At 41.0% G+C, this 27996-nt stretch overlaps 1 protein-coding gene across 3 annotated transcripts in view; it reads left to right on the forward strand.

The window, feature by feature from the left end:
* The window catches only part of BCAT1 (branched chain amino acid transaminase 1), a 68673-nt gene extending 59173 nt beyond the window's left edge, over nucleotides 1-9500 (forward strand). For all 3 annotated transcript variants that reach the window (XM_087765419.1, XM_087765417.1, XM_087765418.1), the window contains exon 11: nucleotides 1968-9500. In XM_087765419.1, coding sequence (XP_087621545.1) covers nucleotides 1968-2009 — 42 coding nt within the window. In that variant the 3' untranslated portion in view covers nucleotides 2010-9500. The remainder of the gene's footprint in view (nucleotides 1-1967) is intronic.
* The last annotated feature ends 18496 nt before the right edge of the window (nucleotides 9501-27996 follow it).

The raw sequence follows: 27996 nt of genomic DNA on the forward strand, positions 1-27996 counted from the left end.
CATTTCATGCTTTGAGAATAAACAAGCTTTTGCTATACCCTAAAGCATAGATCATGGTGCAGCTTGGAAGGGATGGATAGAAGGTAAGATTTGCATATTGTTTATACTACATGATATAAAATACATTTAAACAGTGCAGTAAAGACAGAAGTGAACCGACATTTAGTCAAAAACCCTATCTTTCTTAAAGCTGCAAAATCTAAATAGGTAGTGCAGTGGAAAAGAACCAGGGAAGGAGAATGTATGTGTTAATTTGTACGAAGCAGGACCTGGAGGGGGTGGGGGGAAGAGGAATGGGATTGACTAGGTTGAGGTCACAAAGTCTTTGACAGAGTCAGGAAAGGAAGCTAAATCTGCTTTTATTTCCAGAATGAAAACATCTTGATTGTGGTATAACATCTTTATTCCCCTTTTAATTCTGGAAGCAGGTTCAAACCATAGTCAAATGGCAACTCAGACCAACCCTTGCAATTTCCGAAGTGTCAGCATCAGAGCATTAGATGATACTACTACCTAAAGCCAGCAAAACTTACAAATAATCCTCTGGGCGTTGCCTGCTTTCTGATTTGGGGGAGGTGGGGGTGCCACTTTTTCTCTGAGAAGCAGTGATATGAAAGTCAGACACATCTCTTTTTTTCTCCCTATGTCCCCATTCTCAACAAAATTGCCTTGCATGAGGGTAATCCAGTGCTTTGTGGTTAAACTGATGATACATCTGCTTTTCCTTGGTTAGAGTTCCCAAGGCAACCACACTGACATCTGGGAACATAAGCTGGAGATCCTTGGAACAAGTAATTTGTCCAAGGTCCTGTGTAGCACCATACCAGTGTTTAGTCAACCACATCACAGTCTGCAGAACAGGAGCAGCAGAATTAGTAATGAAAAGAAAAAGTAGATGTGATACATGTGGAGGTCATTTAGAGGCTTTACCTGCTGGAGTAAAGAGTAAAACACAAGCACACTGAACATCGTTCCTTTGTGGATCTAGAAGTGTCTTTTTCTGGCTCATCCTGATTTGGAGCTGTTGTCGTTTCCCTGCTTTAATGTCTCTTTATCTCCTTTCCTGCTGATGCAGAACCTGGATTGGAGGAACTTCCTTTTACCCTCTCTGGAGAAATTATCATCAAGTGATCTTTTCAGTCTACATAAAGCCTCTAAAACCAGTCTTTATTCCTTGGTGAAAAGTGTTTTCAAGCTCCCTGAACATGGTACTATGAGGGAAAGGGCTCCTAACTTACATCTGCTGCTAGTCTGTCCACTTTTGCTTTACTTACATACTTGAGCCCTATGTACATTTTTGGGGCTCCCTGGAGCGTTGTTTACAGGACTGGTGACAAGGAGCTTTAGAACATGGAGCCAGTTTAACAAGCAAAAGTGCTGCCTTGGGACTGTATCCTCCCCTGGAAGGGATACAGCTCCATGTGGTAGGTTGCCTTTGTTTCTGCCTGGTGATCCTGTTGGTTTGCGTATGGAAAGATGACTTGTTTTATTTGGGTTACAATTCTCTCTAATTGTACTCTGTGGTATTTGTGATGGGTTTTATTTCACATTCAATCAGAGTGCTGTAATAAAAAGACACCTTGAAAATAAAAAGAAATAAAAACAAATGTGTTTGTTTATTGGAGCTTGAGCAGGGGCATACTTACGAATGAATTAGTTCACTGACCTCAGGGAATACCTGTATTAAATTGATGGAAAGCTCTACTGAAGCAGGACTATTCTGTATCATCTCTAGTGAGTATCAGTATTGCCCCTTCCTAGTCTACTTATTGGAAGATGGATAAAGCTTCAAGCTGCCTTTAGGCTTTGCTCAAATCAAAGAGAGAAGTAGAGGCATAAGAAATAATGTAAACTACTATCAGGGTGGTGGATATGAAACTGTCTGAGGATAGACCTAAGAAGTTATCATAACCGTACACTGTTACTTTTAACTTTTATTCTTAAACTTCATTTTTGCTTTGTTTCAGTATGGAAGAGAAGACAGTGATTGGGCTATGCTGGTGTCATGAAGGTGGAAGAGTTCAGACCCTCCAGACAGAACAGACATGAATAATGACAACTTCTCTGTAGCTGCCTGTGCGTAGCATAGTTTTTGTATCAATTTGCTCCCCAGGATGATTTTTTTTCCACAATCTGGCAAATGTGAACACAATCATTTTGATTTCTACTGTAATTCTGTTAGTAGAAACCTGTCTTCTTGGTAGAGGTGCTAAATGTTAGCAATAGAACTTTCCTAATGGTTTTCTTAGTGCCTCCCTGTGTCTTATGTACAGTCTAAAAACTTGTAAAATGCTCTTCAACTGCTCTTTAGTTTGGTTTGTTTTAACTGCCATCACCAGCAGAGCACATTGTCATATAACACAAAGACATTGCCTGTTAGCTGGCCACAGGGTTCTATTCACATTATTCTGCATTTTGCTCTGTGTTCGGGAAACAATTAAGTTTAGCCATATGCTCTTTCCTTTCATACTCTGCTTGTATGGGAGATTCCTGAGTTTGCATAGCCCTCTAGATCCCCTCATGCATACTCTGTCAAATAACAGCTCTGTCCTTTGGGCCAAAATTCTCTGAGTCGATCTAGCCTGCAATATGCTCCCTGTTGGCCTGTTGCCTTTCCCTCCATGCAGATATCCAGTGGCTGCTTGGGCAGTGCATACCTCTCTAATAGGTGAATACATCCTTCCATACATGATTTACATGGCTGGATCAGGCCCTGGTGACACAAGAATTACATTTTGTCTGGCCTAGCACAGAGCTGGGCGCTGCGGACACAGTGTTGCCTTCCAGGGGAATGTCTAGAAAGTAAGATCAGACAACTGCGGCTGTGAAAGCTGAACCACTCTTCACAGCAACCAAACCTTTGGATTGTGGAATTTCTTTCATCATCCAGTCACATAATTTCGATTAGCAAAATGTTTTTCTTGTATCCTTCACCACTTGCTGTGAAATGTATCCAGGCTCCATTGACACACGCGTACTTTAATAGGGCTTTCCTGTTCAGGAACAAGCTATGTTGTCAACAGAAAATATCTAGCACAAGAAGGAAAGAGATTTCATTCAAACCCTGGTTTCATTCTGATTAAGCACATACTTCTTCATATACCGCTACTCTCTCACATGCAGTCTGGATACTATTTGGAGGCAATATAGAGCATGTGGCCCATAGTTAGGGGAATAACTTCTGCAAATGTTCACTAACAATCATACTGTAATATTTATTAGCTTTCTCTTTTTGCACACAGCTTTGTTGAACAGCTTTAAGATATCTCTTGCCAAAAAGGATCACCATATTCTGTATCAATGTTCCAAAGTGCTACTTCAGTGTAAAACTGGTGGAACTTTACTGACACTAATGGAGTCCTAGAAGAAGTAAAAGTGAAACATTTATTGCCATAGTTTGCAGTAGAGATGCACCAGTATTAAGGGAAATACTTAGCACTTTATTTTTTTTAAGACCCAAAAGTATCTCTCCCATGCTTTATAAGTCCTTTCTAGTTACTGCCATTTGTTAACATAGTTTAAAAAGGCAAAACGTAATTTCTAATAGACCATCCATGCCTTATGCAACTTCTGAAAAGCAGCCTTATGGCTTTCCTGTTCATTTTTTGGTCAGATTTTAAAGACAACCCCTACTTTGCCATCACTTTCTTTTGCTCCCTCAAATCATGACTTTTACTATCTTTCACTGCAGTCCAATCTGATCTTTTAATGAAGAACAGTTGAAGGTTCTCTCTGACAATGTAACCATTGTTAAAATTTGTTGGATAGCTTTCTCTTTAGAATACAACTGCAAGCACAAAATGTTATTTCACTTACAGTAGCAATAGTATTGTGTGTCTGCTTTTCTGACCATTTGAATCTGTATCATGTGCTGGTCTTTGTTCAGTATCTTACTGTGTGTTATAAACTGCTGGTAGTCTTTCTGTTTATTTAATTAGATGGGTGGAAAAATTTACACAGAGAATATGTCAAGATGCAGTGTGGGGTAGAGAGTTTTATCCAATGAGACAAGTATCATAACTAAAGAGTGCCTTTAACTAGAGTGTGACATGGAGCTCTCTAAAGATTATGTAGTGAGCAACCACATGTGGCTTCCTGTTACTGGACTGTGTAATCTGTCCCCTTGTTCATCCTAGATTTAGCAGCAAAAGGAAAAGTGGAAATATCTAACTTCAGATGCATGGCAAAGTAGTCGTATGATACCTTAACATCTCAGGATGTTGACAGGGTTGACAGGTATCATATATCAAAAATCCTCATGAAGCCATCAGTATGCCAGCAGTAATCTATTCACTAAGCAGAATGAATAAGGACCAGTTAGAAGAATTATTTTACTGTTGTGTAAACCTAAAAGTTGTGTAAAACTTTTCTTAAATTGGATGCAAGTAACTTAATGTGAGGAAACCAGGCAGTTTCATTTATTGTGGTTTGCACTGTTTCCTGCACTGACCAGAGAGACAACTTTCCTTTTACTGCACATTTTGAGCTGATGGAGACTTCAAAATGATGAGACTTGAAACTGGAATGATCCACAGAAATGCGTAGACTTCTCTAGCAGAGAAGAATGAAAACATGTAGCGTGTGTATGTTAACTGTTGTCTTTAACAGCTTGGTTAATTGCTTTACTCTGGCTATGTCAACTCAAGTTGTGCTTGTTTCCAAATGGGATCCAGGTCAATAGGTTCTAGATTTCAAACTTTTAAGACCTAAATAAGGGAGCTGATGGGTCAGTATAATACAGGAAATTCTTCTGATGTTGCATGCTGTCCTACCTTGCATTCTGCCACTGCTTTTTTATCCTGTTAACCAAAGCAAAGAAATGATATGTGTAAATAATAGTGAGTATTTGGTATTGCATTCTCCCTATTTTTGCCTGTAAAATTTAGGAGGGAACTGTGGTATTCCCTGAGCTAATAATAGACTGTAAAAGAACATCTGCACATCTTTTCTCCATGTGCCCTATTTGTTTAATTGCAACAGATTTACATAGAAAGAGTATGGTACATCATAACTAGGCAATTATCCATTCTTCATCACTTAGTTATGGTTCTGCTAATTGATCATTTAAGACATAAGATAGTCTAACATTAGGAGAATTTGAGACTGTTCAAAAAAGATCAACAAATTAATATTGTTGTGTGATATTTGCATAATTGGCTGCAATTATTTAATGTTTAATTGGGTTGATCAAATGAGATTCAGCCTTTCACATGCTTATGTTTTACAAACACTGGTACTTTAAAATGATAATAATGAACTCTAATTTTCCTATGTTCTTCTCCCCTTCATTCTTTTGATTATTATTTTCAGTATTGATCATGTCCTTAATTTTCAGTTTGGTGAGCGTGATTCATGCATAGGAAAGAACTCCTTCAAATGAGAGAACTTTTCATGAAACTGGCATTTCATACAAGCTGTTCTGATGCCAAGAGTTATGGCTTCAGCAACTGGCACACTTCACTAGATTCTTAACTGCAATGAGGGCAAATTCATTGAGAATTTACAGTGACAGACTCTGGTGAGAATGCTAATAAAGGTTCCTGCTTAGGGTAGATAATCTGTTCAGTCTGTAGCAGTGCAAAGCAAATGTGATTTTTCTGGGATACAGAAGGGAAGTCTAATAAGACAAAAGGAAGATAGTGAGACATCTCTCTGCCCAGCCATTGTTTACACCTGTTCAACTATCTCACGCCAAAAAGCAGTTGTCCTCCACTCCTCCTCTTTCTAAATAGACTCTTGTTTAGGGTTTACCTAATTCAACAGAGAGCTATCATTGATCCTCTCCTGTATGCTTATTTTATACTTATTTTTCCTCAGGCATGAAGAATGGTAATTTGGAAAAATGTGATATTTGAAAGAATCATTTGGAGTGCAAGTTATTTGAAATATCTGTCTAATACATGGTCTTCCAAGGAGGTAGACAGAAAAACAATGGGGACTGATCTCATAGCTGCCTAATTAGAGGAGGAAGCCTCTTGAATTCAATGGGCTCTTCAAAACAATCTGCATAATCTCAACAGATTGCTTAGTGTGAACTGTCTGTTGATAGTGCCTTGCTATGAAATAGAATACAGAGATGGCAGCACAGCCTGCCAGACTATGGCACATTGGCTCTCTCTGGATGGGATTCACCCTGCTGATGGTAAGTTTTAATGTTCTAGTGGCAGGCTCCTATACTGAGAGGTGGGCAGGTGTGAACGATGGCTGAGTTTGCCCTGAGGTGGGCCGTTGCTTGCTGTCTTTCTCTCCCTTCCACACAAACTTGCAGCCCCTTTTCCTCAGCCTCCTATCATGATGCCACTTAGTCTCATATGTAAAAGTGACCATTTAAGCAAATTTTGCATTCTTTTTGTTTTTAGCAGTAGTGACATTTAAAAAAAAAAAAAGTGTTTTGTTCATCTTGCAGGTGTTCAGGGATCAGAATTGCACTTTACCGCCTGCACATGTAATGCCTGAACAGACTGCCACTGACTTTGTGACCCTGGACAAGTTATCTAACCTCTTCGTAAGTGCAGAGTAGCAGTACTACCACTTATATCACTTTTAACTCTAATCCAAACTTTTGCATAAAAGGTTATTTTACTACAGATCAAATAAGCTTTCCAGAAAGCTTTTTAAGCAGCAAAGAAAGATGCCATGTGAAGTCCAGTATTTCAAGGATTGCTTTAGAGTGGAAGTATCTTGATTATGCAGGCCAAAATTTTTATTTGAATGAGAAATATATTTAAGGTTTGTTGTATGAACCCATAAACAAGTAAAATATGTAGTTCAGGATATAAAGTAGCATACAGAAAGATCTTGAAAAGAGAATTCACCTCCACCTCTCAAACAGTGCTATTTTAATTAAAAGTGATACCTCTCAACATAGAGTCATTAGATTACAACTATTCTAGAGGTACACTTTATCATATAGCACTGACACAGACCTCTTTATCAATCTTGACTACAAATTTTCTTTGCAATATTTAGCAATTGGAAAGTGTCAAAGAGCTGTGTTTTACTGTGTTTTGTCAATACCCTCAAGATTTGGAAAAATAGTTCATAGGTCCTAAATCATTTAAGTTAAGTAACTTCTTAATAAGTATTTGTATTTTAGTCATAATAGCAAAAGAGAGTACTGGTATTGCATTGGTGAAAAATACTGTTGTAGCAATCCTTCTGTCCATGCCTTGCTTTAAGCATGATGGTTATTAGTGGGAATTCCAGGATATTTTCCCTGACTGTGCAAAATCTGAGTGCCATCTATAGCACAGTTGGCAAATATATCCTCAACTCCATAAATAAAACTAACTTAGCCATTACCTTGAGCTAGAACAGTCAAGTACGTTAGGGCTTAGCAGGTGTGGAACAATAACTGAATTAGAATAGTCAAGACTTAGTTTTGGAACAAAATTTTGGAATTAGTAGCTCAGATAGAAATAAATCTCATTAACCACATTAGGAAAGGTTAACCACACTCAAATTTACTAAAAATAATGATCTCTAAATTCACTAGTAATAACAGCATGGCTAGATCCTCATACCTCTCTCTGAACATGAATTTATACTGTTTGCTTATCTTAAAACTTAATTTATTGTGTCTGATTTTTACCACAATCCTGAATTCTCACACCATGCTTTAAAAAAAAAAAAAATCCTAAATTTCATGTTTGTAGGAAGACCTTAAGGAGGATTTAAGACCTTGATATACAATTTTTGAGTCTTTAAAATGTCTGCTGGATAAAGTTAAAGTAGAAAAAGAGAAGACAACTTTGTGGCAGTAATTAACTACAGTGTTCCAAATGGTTTTCCAACACTGGCCATTTTTGGTTTTTACCAAAGAGGTATGCAGGGAATAGTAGATAACAGAAGCATAGTGATTTTTTTTCTAAGCAAGAGTTAGGAAAGTTTCTAAGAGCTGGTTCTCTTAATAATGCTGACTCTTTATAGGACTTGATTCTGTCAGGCTTAGAGCAGTCATTTAAGTGTGAGATGGAGGAGCTCACAAGTTATCTCAGGCAGTACTATCTTGCAGGAACAGATTTCCTTTCATTTTATGATCAAAGTGATCAAGATATGAACATGGAATCTTTTAAATTTTGCACGTTTTTATAAAAAATTAGCTTTTCATTTTAGAATGCTGATACAGTATCACTGAACTATTATCTCAAACTATCATGTCTCAGTAGGTTACAAGAAGAAAGCAAACATTCTTATTCTTTATGTAATCACCTTCTTACTTTATGCCAAATCCCCTCTTCATTATGATTTGGTCACCGCTAGAATTGTGACCTCTTCAAGTGAAATAACGGGTGTTTTCTCTACTGTACCCTACTAGCGCGCTCTCGGGTTTTTGGTAAGTACTAAGTGCTTGCAGCAAATGCCAGAGCAAAAAGTAAAGTGAAAAGTCTTCTGTTTCCAGAACAGGCATACTAAAGAATGAGAGTAAAATTACCCATCAAGTCAGTCAAGACAGGAGGTCAGAAGAACATCATTACCACTCTCATTCAGTCGAAAACAGAGACTACGCAGGTATACCAAATGTCTAGCAGGATAGTAGATTGCTATTGCTATTTAAGAATGCTCTTATTCAGTTTGTTAGATTCCTACATCTGTGCCTACATTTTCATAACTTGGGCCCTAGTATCTTAACTGAAACCGCCAACACACTTTTATATGTCATGAAACAGTAAAATATTAGATCAAAACAAACAGATAATGCTCCAGGTCATCTAACAGTGAGAAACTGTTTTCTACAGGTCAGTGGCCTATTCTGTTCCCATAATTTATATTCATTTTCTAATGGCCCAGTAGTTGAGTAGAACTGAAAGTAGGAGACAAATATATCATTAACTCTGTTCCATAGTTGAGGATGTTGACAAAGAGTGAATCTATTCCCTCCGTCTCCTGGGGAGATGGCTTGGACTCTAGCTTGGCCACTATAGTAGAGGGTTACAGAATGTAAAAGGTTCTTTGCCATGATGGAGAGAAGTAAGAGTTTTATCTGAAGTTATTTGCAAACAATTTATGTCAAAGCAGTAAATTTGGAAAGACAGATGTCCCAGTCTACCTGACCTTTGAGGCATTTAGAAGGGTGCAGTAGTAGTTATTAGATTCGTAGCATATAAGCAGTGGGAAATTAGCAACTTAAAGAGGGAGAAGTAAACACCTCTGAAGGGGCTCTGTTTTCTCAAATGTTAAAGTTAACTGGGTATTTTACAAGGATCTGAGCATATAAAAGCAGTAAAAGACAGATGTGTGAAAAAATACTGGATAAACTAAAGGAAACTCTACCTCATTCTTCTCTAAAGGTTTTGTAGAAGCACAATTAAGCTCTCCTAATGGCATTGTTACGTACAGACCATCTGGCATGAAAGAAACGCTTTATATTTGTATGTCTATAAATCCTGTAATAACTGTATTTTGCTGGCAGTAGAAACAGTCTATACTATTTGCAGTTTTCCTCATCAAATCTGTAATTATGCAATGTTTCTGTCTCCAATAAAGGCATTTAATGGGCACCTGTTTGTGGCATGTTATGAAATCATCACTGTTGAGTACAGCTAACTAAGCATAATTATCCCATAGATGGGAGCTGTTACGAAATACATTCTTGAAGCCTGGATTAAAGCAAAAAAGAGTTACCGAATGAAGTGTGGCATTTAAGAACAGCAAATCAAGATGCAAGTGGTGAGAGATAAGCTAACTCTAGTCAAAATGCAAAGCCTGTATTCTGCCTTCTGGCTTCCGCTGAAGTCTAAGGATATGACACTCAGAGGGAAGAATGAGGCCTTAACAATGGCAGACATGCATCTACCCTTCCAAGCCTGGAGGCTGAGATGGTTGTTTCACTTACAGTAAAATGCTGGACAAATTAAGCAGCAAAACTACCTACCTACTAACCATGTTGTCATGAAACAGCTTTTAACATGCCAGGACTATGTAGCAGTGATTGAATACAGCCCCCATTCTAAGGGTTTTGGGGCGATGAACTCAAGGGAGAGAAGAAAGCCAGAAAACAACTTTATGCTTTTGAGCACTTACTTCACAGGGCAGTTTTGAATAGTCATTACTCTAAAGTATGTCAACCAACGGGAAGCCCTTTGAAGATGAAAAGCACTGAAAAGTGAGTGTCATTAAAATCTTGACATTTGCCATGTGTAGTAGCTATATTTACCAAAATACTTGACGTATTTCCCCTTTTCAGTGCAGGGAATACTGTGATTAAAGGTAGTACTGATCCATGCTGTGGTAAAGTACACATCAGGGTAAATTTTCCATCTGGTTTGGTTCTCAGTAACTTCAGAGAAAGCTGGCATGGATACAGGATACTTTAAAGAAGCTGTAGACAGGTAAGTACTATGAGTTGTTAATTACTGCTAGGAGAATGAGCCGAACATGTCAGAATCAGACTTTATTCCTATATTTTGTCCTCTCCACTTTCATCCTAAGGGAACCATTCTTAACTGTAACTCTAGCTTGAGCTTTAGTAAGACAGCTTTCAAAATTTGCTTATCCCAAGTAGTAATAATTTGAGGATGGATCCTACAAGGTTCTGAGCGGGCTTCAGGGACAGACTGACCTGTGCCTTTTAGCAAAACTTAAAAGACCCTTTTTTTCCCTTGCTTTTGAAACATCTCAGTAGCTGGCAATAGTTCTTTTCAATAAAGAATTAGCAGTATCACCACCAGCACTGTGTTCTTGGAGATGGAGAGTATCAATTCTGAGGACTCTGATCTGGGATACATAGTCTTGTAAAGTTGATGTGACAAAAAAAATCAGTTTTAAAATAATACCAGCGGAGGCCAAAGCAGAAGGAAAAAACTGCGTTCTGTACACATAAACAGGGCAAGGAAACAAAGTTGGGGATTCCAATATAGGCAGTCCATATCAGAACTAGAAATGTGAGTTTTGAGAGTATATCAACAAAAGCGTTGAATTTCAGTTTTTCTTCTTCCCTTCCTTTTGCTCAGTGTTCTGATATTGTGGCATCATGGTGGCAATTTTCACAGAACTGCTAAAGAATTACCCTGTTGCCAAGAAGAGCAAAATTTTCTGTAGTAGTACCTTTGTTGTTCTGGATGCTTCTCCAATGAGGAACTTGTAAAAGAAAATACAAGAATGTAGAAGGTGTCTACTTTCCCTCCTGAGGGAATGATATTTAATGCCAGGTAAGAAAATGTTTGTCCTGCTTCACCTGCAGTGGTATTATATGGTACCTGAACAAATTTAGGATATTAAATTCTGAGCATTGCCAATGCCAAGTTATATAAGACAAAACAGTTTATCTTAACTCATATAAGTTCTTGTGGGTCATTCAAAGAAATTATGTTCTTCTGAAGTGATTTCAGAACAACTGCTGTTCTATAACTTTTTTTTCTTTTTCTATCTTGCTCATGGAATAATTCTTTTTGAAAGTTCAACTTTGTTTAATGTATGCTCTTAGCGGTATATAGGCATTTATCCTTTACTTTGATGGCAGTGTAGGCTAACATTTTTTTAGAACGAGGTAAAGAAAATTCATATACAAAGAAAGTACCCTAACGAAACTCAGTATTTGTGAGAAAAATACCTAACTCTAAATGATAAACAGAAAAACAAATGTTTAAAATGGGTCAGTTCTAACCACAGACTGCGTAAAATGCACCCACACTTTAGACACTACATATTATCAATGGGAGTTAATAATGAAATATTTTAAATTGTCTTCTTATTGGGTGAGAAAACAATTGCACGTCTAAGGCACGTATGCATATTCATAGTCTACAAAACATACGCATTTCAAACAAAAGGCTGATCAAGCCAATACTGGTTTGATATGTGGTAATATCTATGAAACAGGCATTTTGTAAATGCTCAGTGAGCAGGCCAGTCATCTTCAGTACACAGCATGTACTCAAGGACCCCTCTGGGTCTGTCCAAAGGCAGAGGTAGGTAAAACCCTGGTCTAGATGGGGCCTATGCAGCTGAAGCTGTGTCATGATATGGAATTGTGTGCTTCTCAGGCTTATATGTGCAAGGGAGGTGATTTTATTCCCATCCTTTATAGATATACAAATTAAATACATGCTGGGAGGCTGTCATTACCAGAAACACTACCACCTGTTAAACAGCTAGGGCTGTTCTGACTCTCATTTTGACAGGAGTGAAATTCATCTAGTGTACCACACCTAAGCTGAAAACAAAGACTGTGTCTTACCTGCCTTTTAGGTGAAGTTTACATAGATCACCACCAAGCAGAGCCAGTGGAAACTTCAAATTCAACTGGTATTAGCTCAGATCCCAACTCGAGGTGACTTTCATGCTCTGAGCATGATGAAGAGAATGGCTCCACTCTTATTTCCAGCTGCTCTATCCCTGACCTTCCCTTTGTGGCACTGCTGGCGCTAGAGCAGTTGCAGAGTGACAATATCACTGCTTGACTACAGGAAGGTGGAAGCATATGCACAGACCCCATGTGTAGGAAGAGCAGGACTGCTCTTTTAGCCATGGCAGAGTTTTTAAGGAGCTGAAGCCAGTTAAGAAGTCGCGCCCATGTGAAATGTTAGGATTTGAATATCTCCCAGGTGCTAGCCACTTTTATTATGGCTCTTAAAACTTTTATGCACCAGACCTTGCTTAAGTCATTGCTGAATTCTGGGTTCTTTTTTTTTTTTTTTTACCTTCCTTTAGCTCATACAAGCCTTGTGCCTGAGCAAAGACTAATATTTGCTTTACTGCGAAGTCCCAGGTTGGAAAAGAAAGGAACTTCTGAAGATTTTTTATCTTCATCATAAGGGCATGGCTGAAAACTAATTAGAACAAAGATAGTGAAAAATATTCCCGTCTTTTTAGGAAGTCTCAGTGCTTAAAAATTTGAAGAAAAATGCCACAGATGAGACTACTGTCCCAGTATCTTTTACGTCTAGGGATGAGGTTCTGACCATCCCATTGCTCTGGATCCTACCAGCTAAGACTCACATTGCTCCTACATGCTTATAAACTTACATCATTCCTTTTCTCCACCACAGAGTCTGTTCTTACTTATATCATGCAAAGAACAGAAAACCTGAGCGATTTGTCAGCTGCTTATATTCCTGCCTTGAAAATGCTCTCCCACAAATACCAACCTCTAAGCATAAGTCATAGCACAGGTTCCCTTTGCTATTCCCTGCTTTTGCAGGTGGAATTTTTTTATGGTTCTTGAGGAAAAACAGTTGAGTCTGAGCTAAACTCAAAGTTAGAAATCCTCCCTAATCCTTTCTGCCAATCAGTTTTCTACAGAGGATTCTCCCTCTGAAGGGGTAGGGTCTGTAACTCACTGGTGGGGAGAGACCCCATCTGCCCTGTACTTGGTGTAATCAAAATGCCTAGTTAGTTGTCAGGTGGCAGCAATCTTCACACTGTTATGCAGGCTTGCAAAGTCATTATGAGAATTGTAAAGGTTAGACAAGAGTTGGTTATCCATGATACATTGCCTTACTGTATTGGGTTTGTGTAGCAAAGTTTTGGTAGCTGTGGGTCTACAGGGGTGGCTTCTGTGAGAGGCTGTTAGAAGCCTCCCCTGTGTCCAATAGAGCCAATGCCAGCCGGCTCCAAGATGGACCTGCTGCTGGCCAAGGCCGAGCCCATCAGCAGTGGTGGTAGCACCTCTGTGGTAACATATTTAAGAAGGAGAAAAAAACCCTGCGTAACTGCAGCCAGAGAGAGGAGTGAGAATATGTGAGAGGAACAACTCTGCAGACACCAAGATCAGTGAAGAAGGAGGGGGAGGAGGTGCTCCAGGCACCAGAAGAGAGATTCCCCTGCAGCGCGTGGTGAAGACCATGGTGAGGCAGGCTGTCCCCCTGCAGCCCATGGAGGTCCATGGCAGAGCAGATATCCACCTGCAGCCCGTGGAGGACCCCATGCTGGAGCAGGTGGATGCCTGAAGGAGGCTGTAACCCCATGGGAAGCCTGTGCTGGAGCAGGCTCCTGGCAGGACCTGTGGACCTGTGGAGAGAGGAGCCCACGCTGGAGCAGGTTTGCTGGCAGGACTTGTGACCCTGCAGGGGATCCATGCTGGAGCAGTCTGTTCCTGAAGGACTGCACCCCATGGAAGGGACCCACGCTGGAGCAGTTCATGAACGCTACAGGCTAGGGGAGGAGTGGCTGGAGAGCTGTCTGGCGGAAAAGGACCTGGGGGTGTTGGTTGACAGCCGCCTGAACATGAGCCAGCAGTGTGCTCAGGTGGCCAAGAAGGCCAATGGCATCCTGGCCTGTATCAAGAATACTGTAGCCAGCAGGACCAGGGAGGTGATAGTGCCCCTGTACTCGGCATTGGTGAGGCTGCACCTCAAGTCCTGTGTTCAGTTTTGGGGCCCCCACTACAAGAAGGACATCGAGGTGCTGGAGCGTGTCCAGAGAAGGGCAACAAAGTTGGTGAAGGGTCTAGAGCACAAGTCTTATGAAGAGCGGCTGAGGGAAGTGGGCTTGTTTAGCTTGGAGAAAAGGAGGCTGAGGGGAGACCTTATTGCTCTCCACAACTACCTGAAAGGAGGTTGTAGCGAGGTGGGGGTCGGTCTCTTCTCCCAAGTAACAAGCAATGGGATGAGAGAAAATGGCCTCAAGCTGCGCCAGGGGAAGTTTAGGTTGGATATTAGGAAAAAATTCTTCACTGAAAGGGTGGTCAAGCATTGGAACAGGCTGCCCAGGGAAGCGGTTGAGTCTCCATCCCTGGAGGTATTTAAAGGACGGATAGACGTGGTGCTCGAGGACATGGTATAGTGATGGACTTGGCAGTGATTGATAGATTAACGGTTGGACTCGATGATCTTAAGGGTCTTTTCCAACCTTAACGATTCTATGATTCTATGATTCTATGAAGAACTGTAGCCCATGGGAAGGACTCATGATAGAGCAGTTTGTGGAGGACTGTCTCCCATGGGAGGGACCCCACGCTGGAGCAGGGGAAGAGTGGGAGGAGTCCTCCCGCTGAGGAGGAAGGAGCGGCAGAGACAACGTGTGATGAACTGACCACAAACCCCATTCCCCATCTCCCTACACCTCTGGGGAGAAGGAGGTAGAGAAATTGGGAGTGAAGTTAAGCCTGGGAAGAAGGGAGGGGTGGGGGAAGGTGTTTTTAAGATTTGGTTTTATTTGTCATTATCCTACTCTGATTTGATTGGTAATAAATTAAGCTAATTTCCCCAAGTCGAGTCTGTTTTGCCTGTGACAGTAATTGCTGAGTGATCTCTCTCTGTCCTTATCTTGACCCATGAGCCCTTCGTTATATGTTCTCTCCCCTGTCCAGCTGAGGAGGGGGAGTGATAGAGTAGCTTGGTGGGCACCTGACATCCAGCCAGGGTCAACCCACCACACTTACTAAGAGAAATTACAATTTCTCTTGCTCTGTTTTGGTATCTTCATCTACCATTGGTGATACTGTTAGGCTGGGAAGTGCTAATAGCTGCTATCAGGTGAGTCATTAACCTAAAGATCTCCAGATTTGTCAATGGCTGTGCCAAGGACTTTTCAGATTGCAGAGTTTGTAGCCTCTGTGTGTGTTAAGGTGGAGAGCAGAGAAAGGTAGTGTTGAGTATGTTTTTCTGAAGGAGCAAAGAAACACAGTTTTGGGAATGTAGGGTTTACTTGCATGGCACACTTGAGGATTCCTGAGTGAGGAACCTACCTTTTGCTGTTTAGTCCCATCATATTCCTGAAATGAGAGCTTCTTTTTAACAAATAAACAAGTTAAAGAAATAATATTACCTAACTTCATTGCCTGCATTTTTGCGGTCATGGAAAGAATCTGGTGAGACCCCAAATGCTGGTGCACTTTGTGCCTTGTGCAGTATGACCTCCAAAAGAGGCAAAGCATAATTTTTTTTCTTTTTTACTTCAGGGAGACCAGACTACAGCCTGTCAGCGTAGGCAGAAGTTTATTTAACAATATGTGCATGAAAACCTTGTAACTGATACTGGCATTATGCATATGAACCATAACCAATCAGCAGATTTTTTAGGTCAGATGGATGCTCTGGTTTTGAAAGATCAGTGTTATTGCGTTCCTACCTTGCAACTCCTTACCTCTACTAAAGTGAATCTTAAGAGCTTGATTGTACCTTCTACAGCTGCTTAACTCTCAGAGTCCCTTGGAAGGATTCCCTTTGTTAGTCTACATGCTGCCACATCCAAACTGCACAAAGGAGAACTCCTTATTCCACATTTCATTCCACATTCCAACAAAAAAGATATCAACATCTGTACTATTTCCCCATTTTTTTGCATATGTGTAATATTGGCAAGCTTTTTCAGCACTAAGATAACATCAACTCAAAAGTTAAGAGAGATGTCAATAAGGCTGACAAAGGGGAAATTCCACAAATTTTATAGGATAAGATCACATTTAAACACAAACTTTATTTTCTGAACATGTACGTATCTCTGTCAAACCTGACAGCTTCTTTGTGGCAACTTTTCCCTGGAAAGAGAAAATAACATGAACAAGGTTGGCCTCTTCTCCCAAGTAACAAGAGATAGGACTAGAGGAAATGGCCTCAAGTTGCACCAGGAGAGGTTTAGGTTGGATATTAGGAAAAAATTTCTTCACCGAAAGGATTGTCAGGCATTGGAACAGGCTGCCCAGGGAAGTGGTTGAGTCCCCATCCCTGGAGGTATTTAAAAGACGGGTAGATGTGGTGCTTAGGGACATGGTTTAGTGGCGGACCTGGCAGTGCTAGGTTAACGGTTGGACTCGATGATCTTAAGGGTCTTTTCCAAACTAAATGATTCCAAGTTGTGCCAGGGGAGGTTTAGATTGGATATTAGGAAAAATTTCTTCACCAAAAGGGTTGTCAGGCATTGGAACAGGCTGCCCAGGGAAGTGGTTGAATCACTATCCCTGGAGGTACTTAAAAGGTGTGTAGACATGGCGCTTAGGGACATGGTTGAGTGGTGGACTTGGCAGTGTTAGGTTTACAGTTGGAGTCGATGATCTTAAGGGTCTTTTCCAATCTGAATGATTCTATGATTCTATGATTATCTGTCACTATGATTTAAGCAGCATTAGGGAGAGCCAACAATGTTTGACCCAGCAAGCCTCTCATCAAGTCATATATGAAGTTCAGGGCAAAACTCATCTGCTGTAGAGTTGTTTAGCCTGCTTTAAGCATATTTTTTTTTTCTCTAAAATATATATTGTCAGAAAAAATAATTTTGTGTTTGTGTAGAGCTGGTAGCCAGAAAAATGTATGGTTTTCATTTTAAAAAATGAAAAGTAATTTTTCAGAGAAAAAAGAAAATTATGGCCCACAGATCATCACTAATCAACCAAGCGTATTTTAACAATTACTGTTTCATTCAGTCATAAGGTGATGAGTTTGAAATCTTTCACAGGAAAACTGAAAATCAAACTGCAATTACAGTAAATTGCTAAAACCATGTTGGCTTGTAACGATTTATTTTTAAAAGACACTGCTTCTCTTGGTTTCCTCTGCAGTGCATAGTATAAGTTTATCAGATAAGAAGCGATTTTCATTAGGGAAAAATTATAAGCAATCTGGAAAGGAAGAAAAGATTAGCAGTTACCCTTAATCAATTCCTTTCTGTGCCTTTGAGCAAGGCAGGTAACTCTCCTAGCTCCTATTTTCCAGCTGTAAAATGGAGGTAATAGTTCTCAGCAAACTGAGAGACTCCTGTGAGGATAAATGCATGACAGGCTATATGATCAATGAGCAATGGAGGGCCATATGGACCCGAAGACAGATTCCACCATGACTGTCTTCTCCACATTAATTTGTAATAGTGTGCTTACTCTTTCAATTAAACCTTACAATCACATTTCTGCCAAGCTCAGTGTTGCTTCCAGTTTCAGTGAAACTTCGCAAGCTGGAACATTGCCTATAGCTGACAGTGACATTTAAATGCAAGAAAATCAAGTTTATGCATGGCCAAACCTTCTGTAATTCCAGGCCTTGTCAGTCTACAGTGTTGATTCTGGTTTAAACAAATAAACACCCAGCTCATTTTCACCTAACCTTGGAAGAGTTTGCATTGCCTAAATGTTCCACTCTGAACTCCAGGTGATATCTTCTGGGATTATGGGTGTTCAAAAGCAAATTAATTATACCAACAACAGGCATCTAGGCACAGTACTATGTTTTTTCAAAGGAGTGCCCAGCCATCTGAATTTTAAGCCCTTCACCTTTGTGCATAGGGATGAAACAGAACTTGGACCTCAGAGGAGGGAGGCAAGTTGCAAGAGGAAGCACTTTGGAGACTGCACCAGAAAGTCAAGTCTCTGTGCCTGTATGTTTAGTGGCCATGTATTTTGCATACAGTTTTCTTAACTGAGGACCAGCTGTTTTGCAAGTATGAAGTTCTTTTATGTTACTAACCAGCATAGAGTAAAAGAATCCACACAGGTGAGACTTGAAACATTTACTGTGTTTATTTTTCTGATCTTGACCCAAGCTCACACAACTAGGAACCCCCACAGCCACCTGTGGAAAAACAACACATTGGTTATTGCTTAGGAGAGAAAAGATGGACTTGAGTTGCAGTTCAGTGACTTAACCAAGATCTTTCTGCTCCAAAACTGCCTGGCTGCATGTGCAGTTCACAGCTGCAAGAGCCTTTTGGTGTCTCTGTGTGTGAGTGAAGAACTGAGCATTGTGGACTCTTGTCTGGCCAGCCCAGGGCAGGATGCGGTCAGGCTGGCTCTGCTCGCTGTACCTGCACGAGAGTCCCCTCCACAAGGACGTTATTCTGCAGCTGCCTTCTGGCTCCTTTGTGGAGCACCACATTTATTTAGCTGACCAGATAATCTTTGGGCGTACAAGATGAGGTAAGGTGGCGGAGACATAGAAAGTAAGATCCATGTTTGGCCTCTTCCTTCCTGCCCACAAGTGAACCGTTTTTGCTGCTTAAACACGCTCTGTAGTGCCGGTTTAAAAGAAAAAGAAAAAAAAAGTACCAAAAAGATTCTTCCATGACCTCCACTGCAGAAGTAAGAGCTGACATCTGCCCTGGAGCCCCGGCAGTCAGTATCTATTACGTATCTTGTCCCTGCTTTGGCTTTTCCAGGTTAATGTGATTTTCAAATGCCTGAACCGCAGGAACATTCATTCCCTCATAAAACACAGAGCTCCCAACTTTTCTTCATTTAGCTTCCACCTAAAACCTGCCTTGTCTCCAGCAATCAGGTTGTGACCCCTCTGATTTCCGCTAGCAGAATGACTCTAGGTTGTTTATCACAATTTTAACTTTCCAGGCAAATTATTCTTTTAACTTGAGATGCATGATTGGATCTTTCTTCCTAGCTGAAGAAAGATGTCCATCGAGGGATATGTGCAGTTCTCTCCTCCCCTGAAAATTGTAGGGAATGCAAGAAGTGTTGTTGTTTTTCATGCACAAAAGGAAAAAAAAAACTTGGATATTTTCAGTTCGCAATAGCTTCCTCTGGGTAAACACAACTCTTCTAAAGAGAACAGTAAAGTCTCTGTGAGGTATCAATGGATTTTTAGACCTGCTATACATAATCAACCTCCAACCCTGCTTACAACCTGTGTGATACACTGTGCTCTTATTTCTGTGCTTAGGTGCATTGTATCAGTGCAGATATACAGCCACAGCTCTACCAGTGAAGCTGCGTTTTTTGTTTATATAGTAAGACCATACCTGGCCACGGCCCCACACAGGAAAACTATACCAGGAAAAGCGCATTTTTGCTAGAACAACGGAGTCATTTGGGGCTTTGGTTGGCACAGGTCTGCTGGGGAAATCACAATTCACCATGCTCCTAGTTGGCATTGCTGTTAGCAGAAGTTTGGAACGGAGTCATAGTCTCACAGGACTCTCATAGCTCACAAAGAACAGATTGCCTTTAAACTTACTGATCCCAGGCGACTCAGGTCTTTGGTGTTTTCTTGACAGCCCTGGGAGCCTGTGTGAGTTAGAACAGGCTTTTGCAGAGCTTTTGTAATGTACTGTGATTTGTTTTAAACTAGAATATCCCTCCTTCACCCATAACTACTTCTACCACATTACTTATAGGAGCAGATATGAGTACTGCTTTCTCTAGAAGGTAATTTGTAACCATTTTTACTTTAACCCGTAACTACTTCTTTACCTGATATGAGAAGTTTGCCAATAGATTGGGAAATTGGATCTCATTCCAGCTTTAAATCTGGTACAGGAAAAAATAGGTCAACCCTCCAGACAAAATAACCTCCTCCCTTTCCCCTGTCCTCAAAAAAAAGAAAGCAAAAACAAATATAGAGAACAGAGGTAGAGAGTGTATTTCAACACGAAACCTCCTATATCAGCCCTGCCAAGAAACACAGCAGTATTAATTCATTTTGTACTTATTTAAAAGCTTTAGTACTCTGTTTCTTCCAAACCAAACAAAAACTGAAATAAAATCCCTCTTATGCTGAAATAATGTACAAAGGGGAGCATTTAGGAGAGTCTGCCTAAGAATGGACCACAATCATCATCATCATCCCATGAGCGCTACCTTACAAGTTTAGTTTCTTATGTCACATTCTCTACTTTTCCATTAATATGCCCCAGATCATTGCCTGTAGTATTCAGATTCATAGTGAAGTAATTTTTAATTCTTTGCCGTTTGAATTTCAGCCTTCCATTCACTTTTCAGTCTTTATGCTGGTCTGTTCAGTTACATTCTCCTGGTGGGAAGATGCTCTCAGAAGACACAGAGCCACGTTACTGCTCCTGAACCCTCCATGCTTGTCTTCCAGAGAACGAATGGATCAGCCAAGTGTCTTTGTACCCTGGCTGTACCTACCACGTGCCAGAGCTGAGTGAGTGGGTAGGTGTCCTGTCAGGCACACACTCTTCTGCTTCAGTGTCTCTTCATCCCACTGGGGGCTCGGTCCAAGGATCACCTCTGATGTGCTGAGTAGAAGTAGCAGCCGCTAATAGCTTTTGACAAATTTTCCCCTACTGATTGTCTGTCTTGCCTTGTCCTTTATATTGCTCTAAATGAGAGCTGGCCAGTAGATGGGCCGGATCTGGTCCATAATGAAGTTTTACTCTCCCCTTCTCTCCTCCTGGCAATGCTGGCAGAACAACCTGATTGCTGCCACTGCTGATGTAAGGCCCTGGGGAACAGGGAAAGGAGATGGGGATACAATAGAGAGTCAAAGTCAAAGCTGTCAGGACTGGCTCAGCAGCAGGGCCATGTGAACCAGGCTCTGTTCTCTAAACACACGGTGGGAAATGAAAGTGGTCTCCTAACTTCTGGGCAGCAGTGGGGAATTATCTCTGCTATTAAATTAAATTAAGTTGAGGGAATAGCAGAGTGTCAAGGAGAACACACCTGAATTTGAGTATTTAATTCTCATTTTGATTTCTTGTTCACCCTTGTGTGTCCTTGTGAGGAAAAAGGGTTTTTATTCATTTACAAAAAGCAAGAAGTGATTAGCGTGCTGATTGAACAGTTTATGTTGATTTTTTAGGATCAGTAGTATAGCCTAACGCAAAATCATGAGTCAGGTCTTACAACCCTTCAAGACAACCTTAAAAATCCCAAGCATCTTTTTGCAAAATGAACCAAACATTTGTATCTCTCTTTCTTAGCTTTCTTGTTTTTAAACTACATGATACACATATTCTACCTTTCCTCTCCATTATATGTGCTAAAAAATAATGTTTAAAAATAGTTTTTTCCTGTCTACAGCATGTAGAGCTTTAAAAAAAAAGTACTAGGTATTACAGAGCTTGCAATAACACTGACAGCTGATTACACTGTATCAGGTATTTTTTCTAACAGTTTCAAGATGTCCCTACTTTATGGCTGTAGACACTTTGAAGTAGTGTTGCTCATCTTTTTTGTCATCTCTTACCCCTCTTTTTCTCAGGAATCTTTGCAGCCGTATCTGTTGGAGACATCACAGAGTTAGACAATGTGCTTCTGATCTTTGCAGGTTGTGTATAGGAGCACCTTGGTTTAATAAGTGTTTGCAAATGTCTACTCACCTATCCTACTAACTTTAATTGTCATCACCACAAACAGTCTTTACCTTTTCCTGGAAAAGATTGCAACATCTGTAGTTGCCCACAGTGAGAAGCAGAGATTAACACTATTATAATCTGGTGCTAACATGTTATGCAACCAACACACATCACTTCAGATGTATTCAAATGCTATATATGGGGCTGTGAAAGGACCCAGCTTTTGCTCCTGTCATGGAAATGGACACTCCCTACTCTCTAGCCCTTGTCTCTTGGTAGGATTTTTTGGGGTTCTTGTCTTATTAGAGATATGCATTTGTAAATTCTGTAATCCCATGCAGGTGAAGACCTTTGACACAAATATAACCTTCAGCTTCATTAATGTTTCTTCAGAAACAATGTCTCTCCCACCACCAGCCAGCAATGCTGACCACTTAGTCTCCTTCTCAGGTTCCTCGGGTGTTCCTTGGCTGCAGCTGAGCTCGGGGGGAATGCCACTTGCCTTCAAGATGACTTGCTTCTTTCACTTCATTTGCTCACGGTTGGAAAGGGGGTACAGCCAGTGTTGCCAAGGGCCTGGGCCTACAAACTGTGAATAAAGAGACCAGCTTTATAGTTTGTCTGTGGTAGATATACAGTTTAGGGGATTGTTACCAAAACACCAGTAGGGTGACAGAGAGAGAGAAAGATTAATGCCATAGTATTTCAGGACAAACTTTAATTAATGAATTTTACAAATCTTACAAGAAAGCTGGTTCTCACAATATTTCCAGGTTGAAGAAATTTGCTAGGTTCACACCCCAGACTTATAGATGTATTTTCTAGAAAACTGCAAGGCTTTAACCATCAGTTCAAAGTAGAACAGTTTCTGGCAGCCATGGGGATGCTTCTGCTGGATTGCAAGAATCCTGCAGCCAAGGCTCCCTTCAGGAAAGGGCCTTTCTCACATTCTTACCAAACCAGTGTTTTATTAGTTAGCAATAGATGGCGCTAAATTTCCACTTGTCCAACGTTGTCAGCCAGAAAATGTATTTGAAGTAATTAGGCCTGCAAGATAACACTTAAAAGGGTTACTGCTGAAGTTGATGAAAGTGTGTGGGCATAGAGAGGCAGGAGCGCCAAGATGCTTCACCAGCTGGAGAAGTCTTAGGTGAGATAGTCTGGCTGCCAGAACAGGCTGCCAAGATAGTCAAAGGGAAGGAGCCAGGAACTGGAGAACGATTTGCAAATTCTTGAGAACAGCTATCGCGATCCTCTTGCTGGCTGGGTCAGGTAATGCCTGTCATTATCAGCGACTGAGGATCCCAGGCCAGACGTGTTAAAATCCCACTAGAGATTCTCAGTCTAGTCAGTGGTTTGTCACAAACTCCCCTCACCCTGGGATTAACCCATTCCCCAGCGCAGGGGATGCGTTTGAGCTGTGTCATTTGGAGTGAGGCTGCGCTGGCAGGACCAGAGAGAAGGGGTTCAATAACTTTCTCACAGTCCTGCTGGCTTATCACCCCATGGCTCTTGGCGCTTACAGGTGTGGGGAGCAGACATAGTCATTTCTCACATGAAGCAGAAGGGAGGAGGAAGAGGCTTTCCTACTGAATTTTGCACTCATTTTCTGGCAGCAGCAGGGAGCATCTCCACAGCATGGGGCTTAGTGCTTGCGGTTTTCGATGCACTGGCTTTTCCTTTTGTGTGATAGCCCAGCATCCCGAAGGTGACAGGTATAGGTTAGGAAAAGGACAGAACAGCTTATTGCAATAGCAATTCACTCTCATGCATGCTGTGGAAATTATATTCATAAGAGGAGAGGTTGTCCTGCTGGGAGCCAGAGTACAGCTGGTGCCATATGGCCTTCTCTATACTGCTCGGTTAGCTATCCTCACCTGGCCACGCTGAGCAGCTGCTTGCAGCCCCCTCATGGATTTCTTAATGCTGCACAGTCTGCCCTCATGCAGGATCATGCCTGAGATCCCTACGTTTTAAGGTACAGACATGATGTTACTTAAAGAGGTGTGGAGTGGGGAGATGGGGCTGTGTTTGCCATGGTTAGTTGGGAGGAGTATGTACTGCATGCGGCTAGGCAGTTGTGGGTACCAGTAGCCGTCAAAAAGTGAAACATGTCATAAAGACCACTCACAAACTTGTTTTCCTAAACAGTTTTTGTCTCACAGACACACCTAAACATAACTTGCAGGGTGTTTTTTTCCATGATGGAAAATCTCGTTCTGCATTTCTCAGAAGGCTTGTCCTCAGAGCTGCTTTGCACAATGGAGTGAGCAAAGTTAAAGTGTCTTGTGGATGATGGCTGCATCGCATGCACGTTTTGCAGTACACTGGCTTCTTTATTAGGTGGGCAGGAGCTGACACTGCTGGAGCCAACACAAGTAAGGGTGTGCAGGAAGAGAGGGAATAGCTCACAAAATAAAATCCTGACCAAGGATGTGAATCAGGCATGGAAGATGCAGAAATATAGTGTCAAAGCAAAGAACACAGACAAGTTTTGCTCAGAGACGCACCTGTATTAACATTTGAAAATGAAAAGCAAAAATGGAAATCTTGTATTAACTTTGCAAAATCATCAAAATTTGCCAGATCTGACCCTAGATCCAGTTGCCCATCAGGAAGAACCAAACCATGACTTGCCTTGTATGATGAAAGGTATCCAGGTTTATGAGGGTTATCCAGACTCTCAGTCCTGCATCCTCCAAACCAACCGAATGTTACAGGACCCAATAATCCTCCTCCTGAATAATGCCCACTGCTTTAGAATTTGACTGTTCACCAGTTCAGCACCATTAAAGCAAAGTATAGTGGATTTGGTGCTTGAAATGCATAGCCTAGAGGTTTAAATATGGAAGCCAGAGTTGTGCTCTGCTCCTCTCCTTGCCTCTTGTCCCTTGATAGAGACTTTCACTAATGACTTCAGTTGTCTATCCCTGTTCCTCTAGTAGTACTCACCTCACAACAGCGGTGTGAAAACGACTGGTTGCATCTCTGTTCAAAGATCTAATTAGAGGTGGTATTGTTATTGTTACTACTACTACTACTACTACTACTACTACTACTACTACAATGGTATCTCTCTGCAGTATTTTGCAAAAGAAAATATCGCCATAGATTGAAGTTAAAGACAGTTAAAGGACTCCCCCTGCCACCAACCCACTGTTTCCTACCTGTGCTCGCAAAGCTGTCTTGTAGCAACACGCAGAAAGAGCTGCCTGTCCTCTTCGGCAAAAACTTAAAAGCCCCAATGTCCAACGCTCTTAAAGGCTCTTCAGTGGCAGAGGTTTGTTTATAAAGACACTACGAAGGCTGTGGGGCTTATCTAAGATTGTGAGACTTTCAGATATTCAGTTGATGTTCAATGTAGGCCACTGCACTTCAGTTGCCGGTCTGTGGCTTCAGGAGCTCTGCTGCAGGCAGCAGGGTTTGGAAACGCTGGTCTTTGCACTGGCGGCTCGTGATGTTCTGAGGGGAGAAAAGGTGGCTGGCTGCTCCTCTGCTTTTTTGTATTGTCAGACAAAGGGTGTCTAGAGCAGAGACTTAGATCCATAAATCCAGTGTAATTAAAATACTGAATGTTAACTCTTAAAAGTACTCCGAACAAAAAGACTCTGAAAGCGTTATTCACAGAGTTTTCAATTACTGCTAAATGAAGCAATAAATGCACATATAGTTAGTGATGTATCCTAATTATTATTCTGAACTTCTGCCTCTTTAGTAATGTACGCTGGCTGGTGAGTGCAACACGCTGCAAGAGACAGAAATGATTCTCCAGTGTCTCCCTTCTTCCAGAAGGTGTTGCTATTATACAGCTCTGTTAAAGACACACAAAGTCGTGTAGAAAGCTGGGTGGAAGAAAATGTGGTAAGGCTGGATAAAAAAATGTAAACCATACTAAGTATATAGAATTCAGTCACAAGGATTTCTATTATGCAGGGAAAAGAGAGCCTTTAGTGTAGTGTGTGTCCACAGTATAAATAGTTCGGCAAAATGTAAACACCAAATATTTCCACCAGAGATCTTTGCAACCTCACATACAGTAGCTCTACTTTTCTTTTTCATTAAGGACTTCTTTTAATAAAGGGGCTTTTGTGGACTGAATTGGGAAAAATAGCAGCCACCTGTAACTTTTTTAAACCTAAAAGTACATACAGTACATCTATCAAAAGCAGAGGAATTTGAAACCTGCAGACTTTTTAAAGAAGCAAGTTCCACACACGATATAAAACAAATGCCATGTGTGCACCAAGCCAAGCAAATTAACAAAAGGGCAGGGGCATTTCCAATATTGCTTAAATAACCCAGGCTTAATAATGGGCTCTTTTCACACAAGCTCACAAAAGCTAAAATGTGTTTAAGAAGAAAAACATGCATTTTCATTGTATTGTGTGGCAAGAACCCTGATTTTTTTAAAAAAGCCATTAGCCTAAGCACGTGAATTCTCCATGGGTTTTTTGTGGGGTGAATGTAGCACCTTGATGTAGGGATGTTCTCTATGGACAAAGGGGAAAGATTGGTTTTCCTGGACCATTATGTATTGCTTGCCTGTCAGAAGTACTCTCTTGACGTCCCTTCCCCACCAGATAGGCATCACAGAAGTCCCCAGGGTGTTGCTTTGTTTGATATCAGTATTCAGGGAGAAGCCAAGTGTTACGTGGGTACAGAGACTGATGCAGTGCAGAGGCTGGTTTTCAGAGAGGCAGAACTTGCTCTGTTCCTGCTAGAGCCGGGTTGGTGTCTTAGATGCTCAACAGTTCCATGTGTAAAACCATGAAATATTCCCAAAGGTGGCACCTTTAAGTCAGGGCAATTCAGTTAAATTATTCTTCAGAGCTAGCAAGTCCCTTATTTTTCATAGCCCCAGGTAACTTATAAACCCATTCCTTAGCGTGACCATTCAGCTTCAGCTGGCCTGCTAGTGGTGAACCATGGTGGTGCTTTACAGGGATCTAGATTCATTAGGATTTCCTTAAAAAGGAAAAAATATTTTTAACCTGATCATGCTTATGTTTTTCAGTCCAATGGAGAGTGACAAAGAGACAGGACAAAAAGATATCAAAAAAATGACTCATGCAGGAAATTTAAAATTATGTGTTGGTTGATGTAAACAGTCCTTTGTATAGAACTGTTGTTCCCAATCTTCATTGGCTTTGAATAAGCAATACAACATGTCACACTTTGCTTTTCCTGTTGGCCTCATTTAAACTTCTCAATTTCCTGTGGCCACAGCAACATTAAAAGGTCTTGTGAATAAAACATTCACCCTCCTTCCATGTAAAAAATGAAGGACCTCTACCACAGATCCAGTAGAGATGAACTTGGACTTTTCTGTCCCTGTGATACAGAACTCTCTATGACTACAACACTTAAAAATTACTGCCTTTTGCCTCCAGCCCTGTCTGATTGCATCCAGCCTGAGTCTAACTAAGGACTGAGATATTGCTGTGCCACTGCTATACTTGCCAGGTGTCTGGAGCTGTTGGTGGCTTGTTCTGTGTCTCAGGTGTTACAGAGGCCCCTGCACCCACCAACTGCTCGAATGCAATTGGCATTTGAGATGTTCCAGAAATGCTCCAGAAACTCCGCAGGTGGGATTTTGTCAATGCCAGGGGTCAAAGGTGTGAACAAGAGCCACCTGCCACCCACCAGAGCCTGTGTCACAGTAGGGAGACCTTGAGCAGTCAGCTAGGCTTTATTATGGTCCTTTTGTGCTTCCATAGTGTCAGCCAAGATTTTCCCTCTAGCTAAAAGTGCTTTGCAAACATTAACAAATAACTGTATGATTTAAGAATTTGTTCCCCATTGGAAAATATAGAATTATGTCACAGAAGCTAAGATGTCCAAGAATCACAAAGTCACACCAAGGATGTGAACAGAAATGATTAGTTCCCAATTCTTCTTTTCAAGGCATGGGTTTCTTCTTGTAATTTATTCTCACTGGTCTTCTATTGTCTTGCCATGAAATTAGATACAGCTTTTTGAGACAGGGACCTCACCTTTCTTTTTTCCTGTTATAGGCCTCACAAATTGTTACCTCTAGGAACATACTGAGTGTCATGAGCATTACTGTTGGGTCTGACTTTC

The sequence above is a fragment of the Nipponia nippon genome, unplaced genomic scaffold (genome assembly GCF_047370975.1).
Source record: "Nipponia nippon isolate SJK-2023a ecotype South Korea unplaced genomic scaffold, ASM4737097v1 scaffold_3, whole genome shotgun sequence".
NCBI classification, from domain to species: Eukaryota; Metazoa; Chordata; class Aves; order Pelecaniformes; family Threskiornithidae; genus Nipponia; species Nipponia nippon.